This window comes from Cryptomeria japonica, chromosome 10, assembly GCF_030272615.1.
Source record: "Cryptomeria japonica chromosome 10, Sugi_1.0, whole genome shotgun sequence".
NCBI lineage: Eukaryota > Viridiplantae > Streptophyta > Pinopsida > Cupressales > Cupressaceae > Cryptomeria > Cryptomeria japonica.
In genome coordinates this window covers 795,231,199-795,255,867 of record NC_081414.1, presented here as the reverse complement: position 1 = coordinate 795,255,867, position 24,669 = coordinate 795,231,199, and the positions used below count along the sequence as shown (strand labels likewise).

General features: G+C 35.1%; 1 protein-coding gene across 1 annotated transcript; it reads left to right on the top strand.

The window, feature by feature from the left end:
* Positions 1–2,728: 2,728 nt before the first annotated feature.
* LOC131051906 (uncharacterized) lies at positions 2,729–5,355 on the top strand. Its single transcript, XM_057986504.2, has 2 exons — positions 2,729–4,045; positions 4,163–5,355. The coding sequence occupies exons 1-2, from the start codon at positions 3,775–3,777 to the stop codon at positions 5,167–5,169; spliced, it is 1,278 nt and encodes a 425-aa protein (XP_057842487.2). The 5' UTR covers positions 2,729–3,774; the 3' UTR covers positions 5,170–5,355.
* The last annotated feature ends 19,314 nt before the right edge of the window (positions 5,356–24,669 follow it).

Genomic DNA, 24,669 nt, shown 5'->3' with positions numbered 1-24,669 from the left:
AAGATATATGATATACTTATCTTTAGAGAATATAGGCAAAGTATTCCCAAAAATATCATATTTTTTCAATATTCAATTTAAAAATTATTATTATTATTATTATACTATAATTAACATTAAATTAAATTATAAAAGAAACCGTGAATATTAGATGCTACTGGTTGAATCCACCTCCAGTCAGGAGAAGTGCTTCAGGAGACCTTGATGCCTAATAAAATTGATAAGCTCCTTAAAATAACCCATAAATTGATTGAAGATGTTAAAGTCACGAAAACAAAGCATGAATCTAGAATTGCTAATTTGGAGAAAGGAATGAAAGAGCTAAAGGGAAGTCTCAGGATTTTGGTTGAGATCAGTAAAGAAACAATGAATAACAATGTTGAAGGCCTTGAAATGTTGAATGAGAAAATCACAATCCATAAAGCACAACCACTCAACAGTATTTTGCCATCTGTTGCTAAATCTAAAAAATCTACAGAGATTAGAGGTGCAGGTGTCTATAGGCTTGTCTACTAGGACCAGGAGCAAGAATCAAGAGAAAAGTACCACAAGGAGCATCATGGAGGAGTTCCAGAAGATATCAATAAGAACATTATTGAGAAAAATTTTGATCTCATGGGAGCTCTTGTTTAGTATTTTGCTGGTTTTCTTGGGGTTAGTGTTTTTTGGTTGGGCTATATGGGGTGTTGCCCCTTTTCTTTTATAGTTTGGCTATTGGTTCTAGCCTTTTTTGTTGCTGTTTTTCTTTTTCTGATCTTGGATTTGGGTTTTAAATCCTTGTAAAACCTATTTTATCTTAATAAAAAATATTAAATTATTATTATATTATGATATTGTAATTGGTATTAAATTATTATTAATATATTAAATTATTATTAATATATTAAATTATGTTTTAATATATTTTTATTTTTTATATTTTCATAAAAAAATCTATATTATTATATCACTATATTTTATTTTATATTTGTTATAAAAAATGGTTTTATGTAGGGACACTTTCAATCCTCAATAATTGATAGTACTACATAATTACAAATTGATTGCAAGGTTGAGATAGACATAATTGATTGATAAGTTAAATACATCTACCTAAAATATGTGGAGAGATATTAACCTTTAGACACTATATTTAATTTTGGGGCTTGATGTATTTAAGATATCTATATGAGTTTATATAATAGTTGAGAGGTGAAAGTGAAAATATTATTAACATTAAATAATTAGAAATAATATAAAATTAAAAAATAATAATTTTTTTTTGATGCACACATGTTAATTAAACACTAGCATAGATATCTTAAATACATCTATTTAAAAGACGTGGAGATATATTAATCTTGAGGCACTATATTTAATTTCGGGGCCTCTTTTCAAATAGATGTATTTAAGATATCTATATAAGTTTATATAATTTTTATATGTTTCTTTTAATATTGTCATTATACTTGTTCTTGTTATCACTATAATAATGCACTATTCAAGATAATAAAATATGTGTTTTTAATAAATGATACTTTTTAAAAATAAATATTTTATATACAATTTATATGAATCTATTTTTCTACTATATATTATATTATTTTAAATAAATAATTCATATGATATTAATTGAAATTTTTTTAAAGAATTATATCATAAGAATAATGTATCTCTAAAAAACATATGTTCTATATATTATTACCACCTTTTTTTAAAGTTAATGTTATATTATTTAAATTTTACATTATTTTTTTTTTGATCTATAATATTATTATTTTATAACAAAGTAAAATGTAGTACATGCTAAGCCATCATTCTTCCAAAACCATCATCTGAAATCAAAACCAACCTACCAAAACCATATTGTTTATCTAACAGAAACACAAAAAAGAACCCTTCCCCCACCCCACTACAAAAAAAGGTTCCATTACAATGTGCCACATTGGCATAAACTATTCATCACAGAAAAAACATGAAATAGCTACACTAAATAAAAAATTATGTACCAGGGCCCAGGGGGTACCATTGTTAATAATAATTTAATATTTATATTTTTGCAAATATGATATCTTTCGGTGTACTTTATCTATATTTCTTTAAATATAGGTATACTTGTTTAAATTTTTTTATTGTTGCGTCAGAGTTATCCCTACTATCCAGCCCAACGTCCAACCCGCCTTACCTTGGATCTACATAATTGTTTAAATTTTGCATAAATTATTTAAAGTGGTGATATATGAGATTTAAATTTTGAACTATTAATTATTATTAAAGCTAGAATAAATAAATTATGTAGAGCACGAAATAGTTAGTGTGAACATTAGCAAAGTATAAGCTCTCGTGTTGGACAACGAGTTGCATGCACTCCTCAACTTTATTTTGTTTTCATCCCCATCTTTACAACAAAAAAAAGCGAGGATAATATGGAAAGACAAGGATGTAATTCAATTGGCACACCGACCATTCGTACAAGATAAACATTACAAGAAAAGAAATGTGCGATATAAAGGGCATACCTTAGAAAAAAGGGTTTTTTAAATTTAAACCCTCTAAAACGGGAAACTAGGTGTTATTTTATTTAAAAAATAAAAACCCACCACTTAAAAAGTTCTTCTATTTATCGGTATAAATTAGAGGACACGCAATCAGCCGAGTTGTCAAGTCATCCGACTTAGAAAATGGTCCAACTAAATTTTGTTTAGTAGTTAGATTTGGAGGCTCTGACAAATTCGGCGAAACTGCAAGGAAGGAAAAAGTCCAAAATCAGGTTTTAAAAATGCCTAATAAATAGTGCACGCTTTCTCTATGATTTCGTGAGTAGATAATCGCCACCCTGTATTCCACTTCTTTAGCGATTAATGACGAGGTTTGAAGCAAATGCAAGACTGGGAATGCTTTGATGAAGAAGGTTGTGTTTTTTTGGGGGGTTGATTGAGATTTTTCTCTGTTTGTTCGGGCTGAATTTTCAGGTAAATTCATTGTTTCTGCAAATTGGAGATAAGTTTGAGGAGGATAGAGGATTTTTTTGGTTGTGGAAATTTCCTTTCTGGGTTTGAATTGTGTTACCTGGATTCAGAGCTGGTTTGGTGTTGTTTCACGGGGTTTTGATGGTTCAAATTTGTTTTGGCGGTTTTCAGTGATGTTTTTGAAAGATTTTGAGTGATCGGAAAGTTTTTTGTGGTCAGAGGAATTGTTGATTTTTGCGCCAGGGAATCGGATGTACGGCTCGGGTTTCGGCCTATGATTTGGAAGCGTTTCCAACCAAGTGGTTTTTTAAGCTTTTGCGAATTCCGACGGGAGAATCGGCGGTACATAGATTTCGATCAGTTCAATTTTGTTGCAGAGAATATTAATGATTGGCTCGTGAGTTTTTTATGGGATGGCCAACGCGCACAGGGTTTGTGCAGGATTTTGATTTGACAGCGGGGTTTGCACTGTGGTTGGGGTGGCACTGCATGCGATGGATGAGTTGTCATGTATGCAAGAAAATCGATTTCCTCAGTTTTTGCCGCTGAAGACGATGGAAAGCGAGGCCATTTTGTGAAGATTCCTAGGGCTGAATTTTGGTCTGTTTGAGGATTTGCTCGGGCTTGGTACTCTATACGGCTGTGCTTGAGAGTCTGGAGGTTCTCCTGTGAGTTGTCTGCAAGAAGATTTTTTAAATTATTTTTTGTCTATAAGAATGGGATTCATCTTGTCATTGGAATCCTTTCATGCATCTCTGAGGCTTATTTCTTGGATTCTTTGAGAGGACGGATAAAATAATCTGGTTTCCTTCATATTTGCAACGCAATGGATGATTACAAGTACCAGAGACGGAGAAATATCAAGTCTTTGTTGCTGGGAAAGTCCGGCTTTAGTAGCAGGTTCCAGTCTTCGCCAGAAAATTCATTTCGTGAAAGGAATGGTCAAGCTGAAGCAAATTTAAGGAAAAGTTCAAGTCAAGGCAGGGACAGTGCAAGTTCAGAAGGAACATCATCACAGGGGTCTGTTATAGGCAAGAGGAAAAGCCCCCTGGTCCGATCTTTGAGCTGGATAAAGTGGAATTTCTTGAGCTCTTTGAGTAATAATTACCATCCCTCGCATCCTCCTCCATTCAAGATTTCTTCATTTTCTCTTGTTAATCGCAAGCATGCAGTTTCTAGTTCTTATGAAAAGATTAAGCCCTGCGTTGAATCAGGTATCAAAATGATCGAGCAGCGGAAATCAGGGTTTGAGTATTTGGAAAAAGGATTCGACGAAATGACTGTAAAGGAAAATATTGAAGCTCAGTTATGCAAAGAACCTGTAAATAGGTCTTCTCCGACAAGTAATAGTGAAGATGCTGAGGAATGTGCGAGTTTGTGCTGCGGTTCTGAAAATAAGCTTGAGGAAAGGGAAATAAGCTTATGCGAAAAAGAAAAATGTGGAGCAGATGATGATGTGGAAGAGGGTTTTGAGCAGAAGGCCCTCCATGGCTACCTTACGGAGGAACATGTGTCCTACAGGAAGAAAGATTTGAGGCGCTTCCCACCTCCGCTTCCTTCTCTCGCGCGGACAGGTAATTTGCCATGCCACATGCCCTGGGTGCACTTGAGATCCTATAAGAGAGATGGTAGGCTAGTTATACAGGAGGTTAAGGTTCAGCATCATGAGTTTTTTAGGGCAAAGCGCTCCAATGGCCGCCTTATTATGCATTTAGTACAACATGATGAAGGAAAGATCAGAGCTCACCAGGCTGAAAAGGTCAAAGCAGAGCCCCAGAGGACCGGTATTGGTCCGCCAGACCGGGATTCTGTTGGCGAAGCCAAGGAAAACGATAGAATCGAAATTGAAGAAGCGCCTGGTGAAACGATGGATGTACTTTTACATAATGACGGTGACAAAGACGGGGCTGAAGAGGTGCGTGGTGAAACCTTTGGTTTACTTCAAGAAGATAATGGTGATAAAGATACAGTGGTTGAGAAGGATGAAGTTCCAGGATTTAATGGGGATTTTCAGGATCTGAATAGGTACGGAGGTCAGGATAACTTTCCAGCTAATTTTGGTACAGATGAAAGGAAAGCGAGACTTTCTCATCCAGTATGCATTCCTGTACAGCAGTGTTACCCAGCAATAGGCTTAGAAAGCCCAATAGGATGTTGTGCAACACCACTGAATTCCTTGTTTGAAAGACCCATGACAGCCATTAGGCCAATTCGCAGCTAAAAATATTTCCATTCTATTCAGGGAATCGACAATTTTGTAAAATCTTGGTTGCATTCGGTACACACAAGTAGTTCCTGTGTTTAGAGTGATGTCTCCAATCTAAGTTTCTAGGTTTTTCCAATTTCAGAAACTGTCAGATCATTTTTAACCCACATCAAGTCAATGTTTATAGATATGGTTATTAGATATTGTTATGTTTTGGGTGTGGATGGTATTTGCTGATCATGGAAATTTATCTTTATCAGTCTCTGATTCTAAGTACCTTAGTGTCATCACACACAAATAGTTTATATTCACTCTGCATTTTTTAAAGGTCTTTCATATTATATTTAGGAAGGTCACAACGGGGCGTCCTTCAAGTGATTCGAACACAGCACTTCAAATGTTCCATCTACAGCAACTTGCAGTCTACATACAGTCATATATAATTAAGTAAACCTTCAACAGATATAGATGCAGTCTACATACAGTAATATATAATTAAGTCACTGTTAGGAATTCCAGAAGATCAACAGATACAGATGCATTCAGTCTACATCTGTAAAGAGCTTTTCATATATAGTTTTGAAAATGCCTTCTTAGGCAGCTGTTTTCTAGCCAATTAATGACAGTTTTCAAAAAATTAACTTTTTATTAAGAAGCAGAAGCAATTCAATAGCTGAATTAACAAAGATTAGATATATGATAGCTTTTGGCTTTAAATGTGTATATTCTGTATTAGATCTTTCTCCTTTTTCATAAATGTCGTTTGAAAAATATATACTGTTAAAACCAAAAGCTATCGTACATCTACTTCATAAATCTGATAAATATATAAAGTTAAAATCAAAAGCTATCAATCTCGCTATCATACATCTACTTCATGAATCTGGTCAACTATTACCGAGATCATTCATTACAATGTAGGTGAACGAACACTGCTAAATCGAAACAACCCATGCATTTAGGAAATCATTCAATGAAATCGAAGGTCTATTTTAGCTGTACCTAATATTTTAGGGTGCAATAGGTAAAACATATCCGGGAACCAGGTCTTTTTGACCTCCAAGCAAAGGTCAATACAAATCTTCCCCACAAATAAATAGGGTGACTCCATTTAGAAATTCTGTTTTACGAATTGATAGAGATCACCAGTGGAAGAAAATTAGGTTTTGGGTATCACCATTGTTTGGACTAGTAGTTTTATATATCATCTGTCACAGGTTCCAGAAACACTCTCCAATAAATCTATCACCGACCAACTTGTCAAACAAACATAATCTGAAGTAATATTCAGAAACTAAATGTAAGTCCCAAATCTATGGCGCCAATTAATACCATTAACCAAACTATGAATAATTCCACAATTCCACCCTCCTAAATTCACTCATCTTGGTCAACTTGAATGGATCACAAGTTATCTAGCTTGCACAGGCATGAAGATCGAAATTAAATGATTCCAGTAAGAGAAATAATCTTAATTTGCTTTGACACATCCCGATTAGTTTGGGACGAGGGGAATCCATCTCGATCATCCATTAAAATACCAAAGCGTGAATCCTGGACATGAACTTTCTAAGATAACACCTAAAAAGGCTGCGTGGTTTGATTTTATTGCCAACCAAGCGATGAATTCCAATCTATCTCAATCACAACTACAAACTTTATGTTTTGATTTTCTGTCAACGCCTTCCCTACAAAATATACAGGTCTTAATTAAAAAAATGCGGGCCTTCTACAATACTTTTATCGCAAAAAGTGTGTAACAGCGGTGCCAAGTGTTCTGTAATTCAGGATACAGTTGGAATTATGGCTTGATATTTTCTGTTGTTAAAGCGGCTCAAATTCTCAAACGTGTAAAGTACAGATTCATTCCCTAGGGCTTGGAATGCATGTACACCGTCCCGTACAACGTGTTTGACAGGAAATTCGAGGAATTCTTTTTGGTTTAGGCCTTTTCCTTATGCTTTCCGTTTCGTAGGTGTAGCCGACCGAGATTGACTTACACGTGTGCGGAGGAGAATAATGGAAATGATGATATCATAGCGTGACACGCTTTTCGTGACTCGGAACGGGGTAAAATCGAACGGAACAGAATTTCTTGGTATATCGTGAATATTAATAAATGTGGAAAGCTGGCATCAAAGAAGATTCCAGGAAAGCAGACGCAATCCAATCATTTGGACTGCACAAGAAACTCCCTTTCAATTAACTTCTTAAATTAACTTCTTAAATATATGGAAACCAAGCAAGGAGTAAAATATAGAATCCGTGTACCAGTTGTACGGTGGAAAATTAATTGAGAGTTTTTTAATATATAATTTTATGGAATTTGGAAACTTCCTAAGGTACCACGGAATACTTTTACATATTTAATTGTGACAGGAAAAAACAATCTTATAATTTTTCTTATTATTTTATTGTAATGGTGATTATTGTTGTATAACCACGCCTTTTGATTTCCTTCTGTTCTGGTCTATTCCGATGGGCCATTGTAATATATTGACTAGCGTGTAGAATTATGTATTTAATGTGGAGGTTGACCAATAACACTATTTGGGTCTTGTTCTATCTCCGTATATTCTAAGAATCTATACCCACTACGGTTGGGCTACGGTTGGGAGGAGCGGGCGGAGGAAAAAAAGAGGAATGGTGTGCTGGTGAAAACCTAGTTCTTTTTGCTTGCCCTCGTTTTATTAGGGGAATTAGTTATGCAATCATATAAATAGTAAAAAGGAAAGGAAGGGGTTTTTATAGTCCATGATGTCAGCCATTTGTGTATGGGTCTAGAGATGGGTTAGAGTAGTATGGGGCTACCTCGTATTTCTTGCGGGAGGTACTTAATTGCACTACAAACAAGGCGTATATACCTTACCTCCTTGTGGGATTTGAACTTGTGTTTATCTTTATATATGTATTTTTAGTAATTTATATGGCTATGCAACAATTTTTTTCATTATGAGATTAAAAGTCGAACAAAGGCCCTCAAGGGAAGGTTTTCATTCCAACAATATGAAGTTCGAATTTTTGTTGCAAAGGCTACACTCAATGTGGTAGAGGAGAGTGGGGAGAAAGAGGTCATTGCAATGAAAGAACAAAATGGTGAAAATATAATTAAAATTGCAAAATTTATGCTTCTTGATGTTGTTATGGATTGTATTGATGAATGCCTATATAGATATGTTATTTTTCTCTTTCTTTAAGAAGCATGCGATTTAAAACAAGCATTTGCAAATGAGAAAAAAATAGGGAAAATAGGGGTTGGGTAATTAAAACCTTGATGAGTTTAGAAAATTTTTGTGTCTTGCAAATTTAAAAGAGCTAAGCGTGCTTAGGTAGTGGTGCAATATGGAACTTGGGTGATTTGTAGTTAGGTCTATTATCTGTAGTCTTGGACCTTGGATTTTCACCCTGAAGACCCTTCTAGATCTCATTATCAGATGTGGGTGGAGTTTCCATTTAAACCTTGCCTTCGAGTCTTTCCTATGAGAAATAGTTTTAGAACTGGGAAGAGTCATTTGGTGCAATAATTGTTAGTTTGTTAGCTTGAACAGCTATTTGTCCATTTGCTAAATAATTAGTAAATAATTGTTTGCTAACAAATGTAGTTAGAGTTCAAACAATTCTTATTAATTATTTGACTCTTTTTAGAAACTTCTAGCAACCAATTTGGTTAGGGTTGTTTAGTTGTTTTTAATCTCAACCATTGATTGAGAATTAATCTCGGCCGTTGGTTTTCCAACAAGAGTAGTATATAAGGGGGTCAGGGGGCATTTGGAAAACAATGAATGAATTGTGTGAAGAACTTGCAGTGTTAGCAAGGGCGCAGTGATAGCGTTGGGATAATAGCGGGGTGGAATCTCAGCAGGAGAAATTGGGAGGTCGTCGAAGCTCTGCTAGTAACAGGCAAGCAGTATTTGTATCTCTTGATTTGTTGTAGTTAATATATATTCCTCATCTGCAGTATTGGTTTTCCCTTCGGGGTTTTTCTAGGGACAATTGTCTGAAAATATTGTGTTCATTGTGTTGCGCATTTATATGAGTTTGTGAAATTACAGTTGTGTTATTTTCCAGATCAGGACAGATTGGATGAAGCCTCTAATTTTGGTGTCTGGAAAGCCAGAATTTCTTTATTGCTAGAAGAGAATGGTATCAAGGAACCAGTGTTGTGACTGTACCTACAGATGCAACACAGCTTGCAGCATACAAGAAGGATGATTCCAAGGCAAGGAGGCTAAACCTTGATGGTGTCAAGGACCATATAGTTCCACATATTGTAGAGTTAGATACTGCAAAGAAGATGTGGGATGCCATTCTGAATCTGTACCAAAATGCTACCACTAATCGGAAGTTGATTCTCAGAGAAAAGTTGAGGAATACTCGAATGAATAAGGGAGAAGACGTGACGAGTTACCTCACCAGACTCAGACTTGTCAAGGATGAGTTAGCGGTTATTGGAGATAAACCAAGTGATGATGAGCTGGTACGGATAGCCCTAAATGGGTTTTCTAAGCAGTGGGATGTCTTTGTTCAAGTTGTTAATGGACGAGACACCTTACCAAGTTGGGATCGACTTTGGAGTGACTTCACTCAGGAGGAGCTTAGACTAAGCCTTGTCAATGGAGCCAACAATAAGAGTCAGAAAAGTGAGGCAGAACAGGAGAACGTTGCCCTAGCAGGTAAAGGAAAAGCAAAGAAGGGATCTAGCAAAGGATCAAATCCACAAGGTGAGAAGAAGAAGAAAGACATGTTGAAGATCAAGTGTTATGGCTGTCACTAGTTTGGCCACTATATCAGCGATTGCCCAGAAAGGAAGAAGAATGACAAGAAAGGCAAGAAGCAAGTTGCAGCTTCAACAAGTGCAGATGAGCTCTTGAATAGAATGGAAGATGAGTTTGCACTCATAGCGTGTATGGTTAGCTCAACCTCACAGAGTGTTTGGTACACAGATAGTGGGGCGTCATTTCATATGACAGGAGTTAGAGAATACTTCTCCAGTTATAAGGAGGAGAGCACCAGAATCCAGATCTCTATGGGAAACATATCCAAACTCAACTCAGTTGGGAAAGGGACTGTTCAGTTTCAGAGGGAGAATGGTAAGATGATTCCTCTTCATGATGTGTTGCATGTTCCAGGCTTAGGGATGAATTTGATTTCTATATCTGTCCTTCAGGACAAAGGGTACAATGTACTCTTTAGAGGGGAAAATGTATTGATTAAGCATAAGGATTGGAAATCACCCATAGCTATTGAAGTTAGGAGTGGTCGACTTTATAGGTTGCAGTTTGATACTCCTAAGGTACTCATGAGCAGCAGCAATCCTAGAGATCTTGGAGAGCTATGGCATAGGACGATGGGTCATATACATCATGGAGCACTTAAATTGCTTCATGAGACTGTGACAAGTGTTCCAGTGGTGAGCACAGAGCATGATGATGTATGTAAGGGATGTGTGTTGGGGAAGTTTGTGAAAGAAACTTTTCCAAGGAGTGACACTAGATCCAAGGGTGTTCTTGATCTAGTACATTCAGATGTATGTAGACCAATGTCGACGAAATCTCTCAGAGGGTATGAGTACTTTAGTACTTTTATTGATAATTTCTCCAGGAAGACCTGGATATACTTCTTGAAGACCAAGGATGAGGTTTTCAATCACTTTCGAGAGTTCAAGGCTCTTGTGGAGAACTCAACAGGAAGGAAGATAAAGGTTCTTCGGTCAGACAATGGAGGCGAGTACAAAGGGAATGAATTCCAAGAGTTTTGTACCAGGGAAGGAATCAAGAGAGAGTGGACTGTTCCTTACAACCTGCAATAGAATGGGGTTGCTGAGAGGAAGAATAGGTCCATATCAGAGGCAGCAAGGGCTATGCTACATGATTAGGACCTACCTCGTTACTTATGGGTAGAAGCATGTAGTACGACAGTATACATACAGAACAGAGTTCCACATAAGGTGCTAGGGAAGATGACACCAGAGGAAGCATTCACTGGGAAGAAGCTAGATGTTAGTCACTTCAGGATCTTTGGGAGTTTGGCATATTGTCACTTTCCAAATGATACACGTACCAAGTTAGATCAGACTGCAGAAAGAGGGTACTTTGTGGGGTACAGTGAAACCTCAAAGGCATATCGAATATTCATTCTAGGGACCAGGCGGATTATTGTTCGACGTGATGTCAAGTTCATGGAGGACAAGGCATTTAGAAGGTCTAGAGATTTGCCAGCAAATGATCAGAGTGAGCAGCCAACATAAGCTCCAAGGATCACTCAACCGAATCAAGGTCGGCAAAGCTCTAGTACAGTTACTAGTACAAGCATAGGCTCAGGAGGTGAGAGTTCTTAGAGTATGGAGCAACAGGTGCAAGAAGAGATGCATCAAGAAGACATGGAGGTTGATATTTCATCTTCTATAGTTGGTAGCAACAACCGTAAGGTACAACAAACACAAAGAAATACTCAGGAGTTAGTGGGTACTCTTAGGAGGAGTAGTAGACAACGGAAACAACCAACCAAGTTTGATGACTATGTTGCATTAGTTAGTCAGTTGGTAAATAATGAACCTTCTAGCTATCAGGAGGCTGCACAACATCAAGTGTGGCAAGATGCTATGGTTGAGGAGTATACTTCAATTATGCAGAATGATGTTTGGGAGGTAGTGCCTAGACCAACGGATAGAGCTGTGGTTGGATCACGTTGGATCTATAAGATCAAGCATGGTGCAGATGGTAGCATCGAGAAATACAAGGCAAGGTTTGTGGCAAAAGGGTTCTCTCAGAAGGAGGGAATAGACTATGAGGAGACATTTGCTCCAGTTGCCAGATATACTTCTATATGAGCTATAATCTCAATTTCAGCACAAATGGGATGGCAGATCCATCAAATGGATGTCAAGACAACATTCCTCAATGGAGAGTTGAAAGAGGAGGTATATATAGAACAACCAGAAGGCTTTGTAGCACATAGAAAAGAGACCCACGTGTGTAGATTAAAGAGAGCTTTGTATGGACTCAAGCAGGCTCCCAGAGCGTGGTATGAACACATTGATAGTTACTTGTAGGAAATGGGCTTTGTGAAGAGTGAGGCAGATGCTAATCTCTACTACTTGGTGGTTGGGGGTGAGATTCTTATTCTCATTCTATATGTGGATGACTTGTTTCTAACAGGTTCACTAGGGCTCATAGAAGAGTGCAAGAGGGACCTTGCGGCAGAGTTCGAGATGAAGGATTTGGGACTTATGCACTACTTTCTAGGCATGGAGGTATGGCAGACAGATGGAGAGATTTTCCTTGGACAAGGGAAATATTGCATTGAAATCTTGAAAAGGTTCAGGATGGAAGATTGCAAAGCCATGTCTACACCTATGATCACGAATTGGAGGAAGGTAGACACATCTAGGGAGAAGGATGTAGATCCCACATTATTCAGGCAGTTGATTGGTTCTCTCGTGTATTTGGTCAACACCAGGCCATATATAGAATTTGCAGTAAACTCTCTTAATCAGTTCATGGTTGAGCCAAAGGGAGTACATTGGATAGTGGCAAAGCATGTGTTGTGTTATTTGCGAGGTACAATCAAGTATGGGATTAGATATGCTCAAGGTGAAGGAATTAGGTTGATAGGATATATTGATGCAGATTGGGCAGGCAGTACAATAGACAAGAGAAGTACTTCAGGGTGTTGTTTCAGTTTGGGATCAGGAGTTGTCTCTTGGTTCAGCTGGAAGCAAAAATCTGTGGCTCTGAGTTTTGCAAAGTCAGAATACATAGCAGCTAGCATGACGACATGTGAAGCTATTTGGCTTTAGAAGTTGCTAGTAGCCTTGTTTGGTTAGAAGGTGGAGACTACAGTGATACACTGCGACAATCAGAGTTGCATTAAGTTGACTGAGAATCTGGTGTTTCATGATAGGTTGAAACATATAGACATCAAGTATCACTTCATCAGAGATTGTGTACAGTGTGGAGTTGTTCAGCTACAGTTTGTACCTATAGATCATCAGGTAGCAAACATTCTGACAAAGGCATTGGGGAAGGTGAAATTCATCTTCTTTAGAGAGAAGTTGGGTGTCATGCAAAATAGCTTCCTCGCTAAGAGGGAGTGTTAGTTTGTTAGCTTGGACAACTGTTTGTCCATTTGCTAAATAATTAGTAAATAATTGTTTGCTAACAAATGTAGTTAGAGTTCAAACAATTCTTATTAATTATTTGACTCTTTTTAGAAACTTCTAGCAACCAATTTGGTTAGGGTTGTTTAGTTGTTTTTAATCTCAGCCATTGATTGAGAATTAATCTTGGTCATTGGTTTTCCAATGAGAGTAGTATATAAGGGGGTCAGGGGGCATTTGGAAAACAATGAATGAATGAATGAATTGTGTGAAGAACTTGCAGTGTCAGCAAGTAGTCTTGCAGTGTTAGCAAGGGCGCAGTGATAGCGTTGGGATAGTAGTGGGGTGGAATCTCAACAGGAGAAATTGGGAGGTTGTTGAAGCTCTGCCAGTAACAGGCAAGCAGTATTTGTATCTCTTGATTTGCTGTAGTTAATATATATTCCTCATCTACAATACTGGTTTTCCCTTCGGGGTTTTTCCAAGGACAATTGTCCAAAAATATTGTGTTCATTGTGTTGCACATTTATATGAGTTTGTGAAATTACAGTTGTGTTATTTTCCAATATTTGTTTCTCAAATAATCTTTCAAAGATAGGAGGATAATAATCAGTAATTGTAATAGATTTTTCACAATAATCTCTAATATTTTTTTTAGTTTAAGGGTTCACCCTAGGATTTGTGGGAGAAGGATTTAAATAACCATTTGCCTTAAAATATTAAGCTTATCAAATCAAGGTTTGATTTTTGTTAGCTGTTAGTTTATTTAAATAAATCAATTGCTCAATTTTATTGCTGACAATAAGTCCATTTGATAAGAGATTGTCTTACCAAAAGGAATAAAATGATGTAGCCTAAAAAAAAAATCAACTAGCAATATAGACCTCAAACTAGCCTTAATTGTCTACATACTTAAAGACACTATTCACTTGCAAAATCTAATTAAACCCCATTTTGATAACCAAAATGATAGCAAGTCCTACGTTTTTCTTGTTGCATCATACAAAAATGTTACTATAATAGATGGTTGGAAAGTAATAAGAAAGAGAAAAGAACCTTCAAGGTTTGTTTAATGTTAGAGTAGATATTTATTATCCCAAGATAATCACCATTCTTCTTCTCACCAAAATCTAAAATAATTAGATCATGTTCCCACTTTGCCTCCCCCTTTTGCAAGAAAAATATTAAGATCCCTATTTCATGCACGCCAAAAGAACTAGGCACTTCAAATTATGCTATCTCTCTTGGATGACTAATCATTGTGAAGTTTTGTTACTTGAGGAAGATCCTTTTATTTCCTTTGTTCCATGGTTTACAAAATTGTCTTAAAAAATTAGAAGGACATCTCTCCCTTGTCATAAATATGAAGTTAAGGATGCAATTATTAAGTGGAAACCTAATATTACTTTTCTCTAGGAAGTTAAATTTAATGATCTTTTTCTTACTTCTCTATAGAACATATGGAGAGATGCTACTCTTTTACATGTGTGACATACAAAAGGTAGGGTTTTAGTTATTAGTTTAGCTTCATGGATACATAAGTTTATCATGGATAAAGGAAAGGACCCATCACATAGTTGTGTGTGCATTTTAGTCTTTATCAATGGTCGACCTATTAGTTTCAGTTTGGTTTATGCTCCCAATATTGCAAAAGATATAAGTGATAGTTGACATTAATTTGTCATAGTCTAATAGATTAAGATGCACAAGCTTTTGGTTTAAACTATGTATGCATACACAATTTAAACCAAAATTTTGTGCATCTAAAGATAGAAGTGAGTTATAGGACCATATGTCTAAAAGCCTTCCTAATGTTGATTGACTTATTGGAAGTGATTTGAATCTTGCATGGAACACCCTAATGATTAGAGGTTGTCCAGCCATATCAAGTTGAGTAGTGAATAATTTGATAAATAGTTGCTTTATCATAATATTGTGGGTCTTATATATCTATTTATGGAAAAAAAAATAGCCATGACAATAATTGGTTCACTTGATCTAATAGGTAGATTTAGGGATGATAGAAAGCTTAGCAACTTGATAGTTTTTATACATCCCCTAACCTTAATTCCGTCCAAAATACCTCTCATCTTTGTGTTAAATTATATTATTCCTATATTATCTTAGGTAATTTTCCTCTCGTGTTCTATTTTAGTAATTGAAAACAATAAAGTAGGTTCTAAGTTACCACACAAGCTTAATAAATCTTATTTGAAAATTCCCTCCTACATGGCTATTCTTGTTGATATTTAGAATTTTATTCCTAAACCAAGAGAAGGGGATTTATATAGGGAATGGTGGCACAATGCTATCTTACAATGTGCTGAGTTTTTACATAATTTCTGAAAGAGATTGGCACAATAATGAAAATGAAAAGAAAAATCCCTACAAGGTAAACATGGAGCACTCTAGAAAATCACTTAATGAAAACCTAAATAATATCAATTTAAAGCTTCTATAGCTTCTCTAGAAACTCAAATTTGATAACTTGACATGTATAAGGGACAACGAGCTAAATTTATGGACAAACTTCATTTGGGTGATGTTTTAGATACTTCAATTTTCCAAATTACAAACAAAAAAGGAGCATATTGGAGAGCTACTCAAGATGAAGATGGTTATGGGCATCCAAATCTGAAAGAGGTTAAAGTTCTATTTTAGGACTTTTATGTAACACTTTTAAGAGAAGATTCTCATTTCAAAGATGCACAATCAATTCTAGAAGATAATGCCAAAGATCATATCCTACTAAAGGTTTATAGTGAATATAGTCAAATTTTAAACCATGATATTTGTATAGAGGACTTAGAACATGTTGTATTTTTTATGCCATCTAATTAAATTCTTGCGGTAAAAGGGCTTTTAGTAGACTTATATCAAACTATGTAGAACTATATTACATATGACCTTTATTTATTGGGCGATTTCATAATACTGGGTTACACTTTTTGGCCAAACTTGACATTTAAAGCAACATTTTGCACCAAATCTTTACTTTCTTACACTTATAGCAACTAAACCATTAATAATTCGAAGATGAAGTAAACTACTAATTTGTGAGTTTTTTCATATAGATTCTAAATATATATATTTTAAAAATAATTATAAATTAATTATACATATTGTTATGTAACTTTTAATAATTTAATATTTATAATAATCAACATTTTTCAAAAGTGACATTTATTCTGAGTAGCGCATAACTTTTTTAATAGTAAGAAGCAAATTCTAGTTTTTAAAATAGAGATTTGTCACACCAATATCTAGTGGATGGATATTTTTTCATTTTCTTTTGTTACATATATTATTTTTAGTTAGTTTTTGAAGTCAAAGTAATTGTAATTTGGACAAAGGTGTATTCCATAATGCATAATGTTTTTTACGTGCATTTGAATTAACTTCTTTCTGTGTTGAAATGAAGATAAATACCTAGGGAAAATATATTTTTTATCTATTTTCTAATTTTACCAAATGTGTGAAATACAATGCTTAAAATCGATGAAGAACCTACATTCATAAGAAATAAGACATAAATATATTAATAAAATTAAATATATTAAAAATTATACTATTTTAAAAATCTTATAACAAGTACTACATGAAAAACAAAACTTCTAAATGGATTCATTTGAACCCCCAAAAGCTAATGTAAAAGTGGCTTTTTATAAGCATTTTGATAGGTGCGAAGGAGACTCCATTGCAGGGATGATTTAAAAGTAGAGAGGTTCTATCCAAGGGATTTTGATCGAAGAGGTCTTGATCTAACTCTCTTCAATTAATTACTTCAGATGGAACCTCTCAAGGCTTAAATCATTATATTTTCTAAAAAGTGTACGATTTCAACAAAAAATAGGATGTACCAAAAATTCTAACCTAATATTGTGGGACCACCCTATTATATGTAAAGGCTTTTGAACAAGGTTTTTTGGGGTCCAATATTAATAGAGGTCTAACTAAACTTCTTGTAAAAGGGATAAATGAGGACACTATCTTTCAATGGTACTTCATTATTTTTCTTAACACCTCTTATAAATTTATTGCTAAAGTTATTACTACAAGGATCTAACTTTTGACAAAAGGGATAATAAGACTCAACAACGATCAATAGTGGAGAATAAATAGAGGAATATATATATATGAGATTAATTGTGAAGATACAAGGAATGTGCATGTGATATGTGTCCCTATGAAGAGCTTGACTAGTGAGTTAACTGATTATATGGATGAGTGAAGTGGATTTGATTGTCGAGTGGGACTAGGAGTGATTTTGAGTGAACTAATTTGATAAATCTACATGAGTTTAGGAAAATTATTAATATAATCAAATAAATAAATTTTATTCATTTAATTCATGTGCATGGTTAGAAGAATAGATTTGGAGGGGACATCAGGCACCCAATAACCCCTCTATGTAGGTTTTTTTTTCATTTTTTCCCCCAATTTTAGGGGTATGTGCAGGATCATGGTGGGCCAAACATGCTCTTAAGTGGTAATGAAAATTCAAAAAAATAGAGTTAGTCAACTTGACCTAAAAATTTGAATAAGATATCAACATTATTTTAAAAATATGCAAGATTAGAATTTGTAGCAAATTGAATGTAGTTTCTAAGCTACTAATTGTTTTTTGAAAAAAAGAAAATCTATTTGACAAAAAAATTGAAATTTCAATGCAGTAGTAGTAAAATTTCAAGAAAAAGATAAGAAGTACCACCCTAACCACAATCAAATCATAATATTATTTTAAGATTTTAAATATAAGTATAAGAGTCATGTCTGGATGTGACATATTTTTTGTAATTTTTTTATGTAAATAATTAATTATGAATTTTTGACTACTTTTTAAAAATATAAAAAACTTGTATGTCTAACCACCTTAACTTGGTCAAAACTTTATGATTTTTTTTTTATAATCCTATAGTAGGCGAAGCATCAAATGTGACACATGTTTTAGATTCAAAAAATGGGATATCTTTTGAAAGTTATAGATGTTTTTCAATCAGCCTATCAATCAAGACTTCAGTCATAATTCAATTAGAAAATGAATAATAATTATTTATTAAAGTCAAAAAAAGAAAAAAATTATATTGTTAGAAAGTTGAGAATGTCCTTAAAAAACCCTTTTCGTTTCATCAGTTTTGGCTAAAAAAAAGTCGTCAACCATTAGAGCGAAGTCTGGAAAAGCAAGGAAGACACAAAAACACGTTTTCTCTGTTGAATTTCCAAGTTTGGTGTGTCCTAACCAGATCCCAATGCAATCTCGAGGAAAATACCAAGGCTTCTAATTTTTTTTAAGAAATATCGAATATCTGATACAAATCAAATATCAGATATGAATCCGATATCTGAATTTTTAAATTTTAAATATAATTAATAATATATAATATATTATTATATATTATATATTATTAATATATTAATATATAATATATTCTAATATTAATATATAATATATATTATTATATATTATATATTAATATTAGAATATATTATATATTATATATTAATATATTAATAATATATAATATATAATAATATATATTATATATTAATATTAGAATATATATTATTAATATATTAATAATAAAAGATATCGGATACCGGATAATATTGAATATTCCATATCTGATACCTTGTTTAGGATAGGGAAAGAGGGAGAGGGATAGGGAGAGAAGGGGAGAGAGAGAGAGAGAGAGAGAGAGAGAGAGAGAGAGAGAGAGAGAGAGAGAGAAGGGAAAAGTGATCTAGATAGGGAGAGAAGGGGAAAGGGGGCATGAGCGATAGGGAGAGAAGGGTAAAGGGATCTCTCTCGCTATACCTCTCCCTCTTCCTCTCTGTATCACTTTCCCCTTCTCTTCCTATCTCCCCCCTTCTCCCTTTCACTCTCCCTATCCCTCTCCCTCTCCCTTCCCCTTCTCTCTCTCTCTCTCACTCTTGCTCTCACTCTCTCTCCCCCTCTCCATCTGCATCTCCCTCTCCCTTTCCCCTTCTATTGATATCTTTCCCTTTCTCTCTCTAATGCTCCCTTCCCCCCTCTCTCTCTCTCTCCCTCCCCCTCTCCCTTTCCCCCTCTCTCACTCTCACTCTCACTCTCACTCTTCCTCTTCCTTTCCCCTTCTCCCTCTCTCTCTCTCTCACTATCCCTCCCCCTCCTCCTCTCCCTCTCCCTTTCGCCTTCTCTCTCACTCTCACTCTCACTCTCACTCTCACTCTCACTCTCACTCTCCATTTCCCCTTCTCTCTCTCTCTCACATACTCTTCCTATATGAAAATATATTCGATAGCAGATATTAATCTGATATCCGATCCCTTTGCATTTGGGTGCCAACTTTTAAATGTTGGGTGCCAATGAAAATGCTAGTAAAAAATATGTTTAGGTATCAAATATATGATACCTGGTGTTAGATACTTGATCAGTCCCAAAGACACTGAGAGGGGGGAGGGGGTATGTCTAACCGGTAACCAAAAGATTTAAACTTGTTTGCAACTTTATAACCCAAATTAATATACCGCTAAACAAGTAATAATGCAATAAAGAGAAATAACAGTATAACCATCAATGCACACCATAACACAGATATGTTTTGGCGAGGAAACCTGGTAGAAGAAAAACCTCGGTGGGATTTGTGACCCACAATATTTACTCACTAGCTAATATGAATAAATATTACTTATACAATAGGGGCCTGCACATGCAGGAAGGCCAACAACCTAGAGCTCACTGCTCAACAACAAAAAGGAGTCCCACTGACTACAAAATTGGATGATTAAATCCAATGATGATGTAGTGCTCAAAGTAGCATCTGCAATGCTGGATTCAGTACCGGTTTAAGCTCTGTCAGATACCTCTGCCATAAACCTTGATTCGCTCTGCTCTACTCTTATTCACTCATAAAATAATTACATCATAATGCATAAACAGTTATTCGGTCTCATATACTGCTTGCATTCATTACCTATTTCCATATCCTTTCTTCTCTTTCTTACATACAAAATGACTTATAAGATCTCATGCATATATGAGTCTTTATAATACATCATGTTGGCTATACAATATAATTACAATACAAAACAATATAGTTTCCATGTTGGCTGGGAGTGTCGGTAAGATCTTCTGTCGGTGTAGACTAGATGCCGATGTGAATAATCTTGTTGTAACTGTCGATGCCAGTAGATGATGTCTGTTAACGGTGTAACCTATGAACCATGTTACCAATTGGTTGCCATCAATTAAAACACCAACTATTCTCATTTGAGTGTATAATGCCAACAATATCCCCCTTTGGCATTGATGGCAATACTCATGAGAATAATCCAAAAACTGATATCCAAAAATGAAGTCCAAAATAAGAGTGCTCCCTTGAGAAAATGATCCCTTCTATACATTTTTCTCCCACACTACTACTCCCCCTTTGACATCAATGACAAAGGATGTCAAAAAGAATCAAAGAGTTCAAAATTTATCTCAAAGCCTATAATCGATTATGTATAATTTGAAAGATATCCACTAAAATCAAATTAAGAGTTTGCTTGAATTTAGTGCTGTCAAAAATAATGATTTCAGTTTGTCTGATCATCCCAGTCAGATAATGCATCTGTTTCTCCAGTGATCTTTCTCCTTGAATGGTTTCTTTAGATAGCTCAATCTGCTGTGTTAGAAGGTTGTCCAATCTAGGACCAAGTTTATTTTTCAGCTCTCGGGCCTTCATTCTTATCCTTGCTTTTTCCTTTTCTAATTTTTCAATCTTTTCTTCAAAAATTGCCATTTCTTGATCCAAAACTGAGGTAAGTTCTGAAGAACCTATCATGTTATCTATTATATCATCAATCTCTTTTTGTGTTTTCCTTATCTCCTCATCAATATCCTCTATTAGGTGGTGAGGCTTGCATGCTTCCTTATACAATTCTTTATATTCCAAAATAGTGGAAATAAGTGCCGGTAATAAAGAATCAATTTGCTCAGTACAGTCCTTAATAGTCTTATCAAAGAATTCACCTTTCTCCTTATTCACCCTTTCCTTAATAGTCTCTTTATTAATTTTATCTACAGTTAGAATATTTGAAGCAATGAATTTGGACAATGTGTCCAATTTACCTAAAGATCCATAAATATGATCTATCTTACAATCTGGTGCAATCATTTTCAAAATAGGTAATGTATCATCAATGGCCTTAAATGCTAAGGCGTTGCATTTAGTGATCTTCTTTATGGAATCTAAAAGTACATCTGTCACATTAGTAGGTCTATAATCCATGGTGGAAGTGTTAGGTGGAGTGTGAGGTTCTACGGTTGGTTTCTTCTCATCTTCGGATTCCTTAACCACTTTTGCTATCTTGTTTCCATTATTGACCTTTTCTTTATTCATTGTTTCTTCCTTACGCTCACTTTGTTTTTCAACTTTGTTTTCATCCTTACTTTCTATCTTGCTGACTGTCGGTTCAACTATATTCTATTCTTGTCCCTTTTTTGCTACTTCATCTACTTGTGCTTCTACCGGTTTCTCAATGTTAAGTTGAGTATCATTAGGGGTGGTATATGTTTTCTTAACTTTAGCTGTTTCCTCAATATTTTGTCTAACCTTCTCTTCTTTCTTCTCTCTTTCCACAAAAAATATATCCCACTTATCTGCTGTCTCATTTGCTATTTCCTTAACTCTCCTTGCCATAAGGCTAACCTGTTAGTGACCACTCACAAAAACTGTTCTATTTTCCTCTGATATTAAATCATCAATTTCTTGCTTGTAATTAACATGATGCATAGCAAGTAGAGCCTCTACCTTTAATTTCTTGTCTAATTCCATTACAGACATTCTCTTAGCCTCTAACCTTAAGTATAAATCATTTGGTAGATCATCTACAACCTCAATAAGAACTTTCTTGTATATGTCTAGGTATAAAATAATGCTTTCCTCTATAGTATCCTTATCCGAATCCTTGAAAGAATGATAAATTTTATTCACATTACTAAGGTTACCTTCTTGGGTGATTTCGTTGATCAACTATTCTGGTGTAAGAGTATCCAGTGCCATAGGTTTTGGTTTCTTCTTTGGAGTCACTTTCTTCTTTTGACCACTGGGCTCTCTTACAGCCTGTTGTTTCTTTCTCTATGTCCTTGACTTCTTGGGAGATGGAGCAGGTCTTGGTGAGGTTTTTCTTTTCTTCTTGTCCATTGTCTTGAATTCAGTTGCCCTGTCACTATCAGAATCAGAAGAAGTAGCCACAGGGGAAATGTGAGCTACCAATTTCTACTCTGATTGACTTTCTGTCACACTAGCAGCAATACTACCAAGATTCATCAATCCTTCTTTAACATCCTTTACCATCTTAGAAGCATCTTTCATAAATTTATCTCTTTTCTTCCTCTCCTTCATCATAGATACACCACTTTCAATGGTTTCTGCATTAGCAAATATTTCCTCTGTTGGTTCCGGTGGAGCATCTAGGAGTATTTTAGCATATGAGTCTAAGATGTGTGAATCCACCTCATATCCCATTTCAGTATTCCAGATAGTTCTGGGTCTAACTACTTCCATCCAAATTTCATCTCTTTTCACTACAAAGCATATCTGTTTATCATATTTGTCCACAATGCTTTGGGGAATCCTTTCCCTTTGTCTCATTTTATCTTAGAAATTCTTAAAGTAATCTTTAACCAACTTATCATCATCAGATCCCATACCGATGATTGCCTTTTTTATTTGTTTTCCACCTGAAGTATCATAGGCAAAATCCTTATGTCCTATAACCATCAATGCACACCATAACACAGATATGTTTTGGTCAGGAAACCCAGTAAGGGAAAAACCTCGGTGGGATTTGTGACCCACAATATTTACTCATTGTCTAATATGAATAAATATTACTTACACAATAGGGGCCTGCACATGCAGGAAGGCCAATAGCCTAGAGCTCATTGCTCAACAACAAAAAGGAGTCCCACTGACTACAAAATTGGATGATTAAAACAATGTACTGCTCAAAATAGCATCTGCAATGCTGGATTCAGTACCGGTTTAAGCACTGTCAGATACCTCTACCATAAACCTTGCTTCGCTATGCTCTACTCTTATTCACTCATAAAATAATTACATCATAATGCATATACAGTTATTCACTCTCATATACCGCTTGCATTCATTACCTAATTACATATCCTTTCTTCGCTTTCTTACATACAAAATGACCTATAAGATCTCATGCATATATGAGTCTTTACAATACATCATGTTGGCTATACAATATAATTACAATACAAAAAAATATAATATTCATATCGGCTAGGAGTGCCGGTAAGATCTTATGTCGGTGTAGACTGGATGCCAGTGTGAGTAATCTTGTTGTAACCGTCGGTGCCAGTAGATGATGTTTGTTGCTGGTGTAACTTATGAACCATGTTACCAATTGGTTTCCATCAATTACAACATCAACTATTCTCATCTGAGTGTATAATGCCAACAATTGATGGCAACACTCATGAGAAAAATCCAAAAACTGATATCCAAAAATGAAGTCCAAAAATAAAAGTGCTCCCTCTGAGAAAATGATCCCTTCTGTACATTTTTCTCCCACACTACTACTCCCCCTTTGACATCAATGACAAATGATGTCAAAAAGAATCAAACAGTTCAAAATTTACCTCAAAGCTTGTAATTGGTTATGTACAATTTGAAAGATATCCGCTAAAATCAGATTAAGACTTTGCATGAATTTAGTGCTGTAAAAAATAATGATTTTAGTCTATCTGATCATCCCAGTCAGATAATGCATCTATTGCTCTGGTGATCTTTCTCCTTGAATGGTTTCTTTAGATAGCTCAATCCACTATGTTAGAAGGTTGTCCAATCTAGGACCAAGTTTATTTTCAACTTTGTTTTCATCCTTACTATCTATCTTGCTAACTGTCGGTTCAGCTATATTTTGTTCTTGTCCCTTTTCTGCTACTTCTTCTACTTGTGCTTCTACTAGTTTCTCAATGTTAAGCTGAGTATCATCAGGGGTGGTATATGTTTTCTTAACCTTAGCTGTTTCCTCAATATTTTGTCTAACCTTCTCTTCTTTCTTATCTCTTTCCACAAAAAATATATCCCACTTATCTGCTATCTCATTTGCTATTTCCTTAACTCTCCCTGCCATAAGGCTAACCTATCAGTGACCACGCACAAAAACTGTTCTATTTGCCTCTGATTTTAAATCATCAATTTCCTACTTGGAATTAACATGATGCATAGCAAGTAGAGCCTCTACCTTTAATTTCTTGTCTAATTCCATTACAGACATTCTCTTAGCCTCTAACCTTAAGTATAAATCATTTGGTAGATCATCTACAACCTCAATAAGAACTTTCTTGTATATGTCTAGGTATAAAATAATGCTTTCCTCTATAGTATCCTTATCTGAATCCTTGAAAGAATTATAAAGTT

Excerpts from the sequence above, each read along its gene's own strand:
- LOC131051906 (XM_057986504.2), top strand. The coding sequence starts at position 3,775 with ATGGATGATTACAAGTACCAGAGACGGAGAAATATCAAGTCTTTGTTG. Across the intron at positions 4,046-4,162 it reads GAATTTCTTGAGCTCTTTGA|GTATCAAAATGATCGAGCAG; the intron begins GTAATAATTACC and ends GCGTTGAATCAG.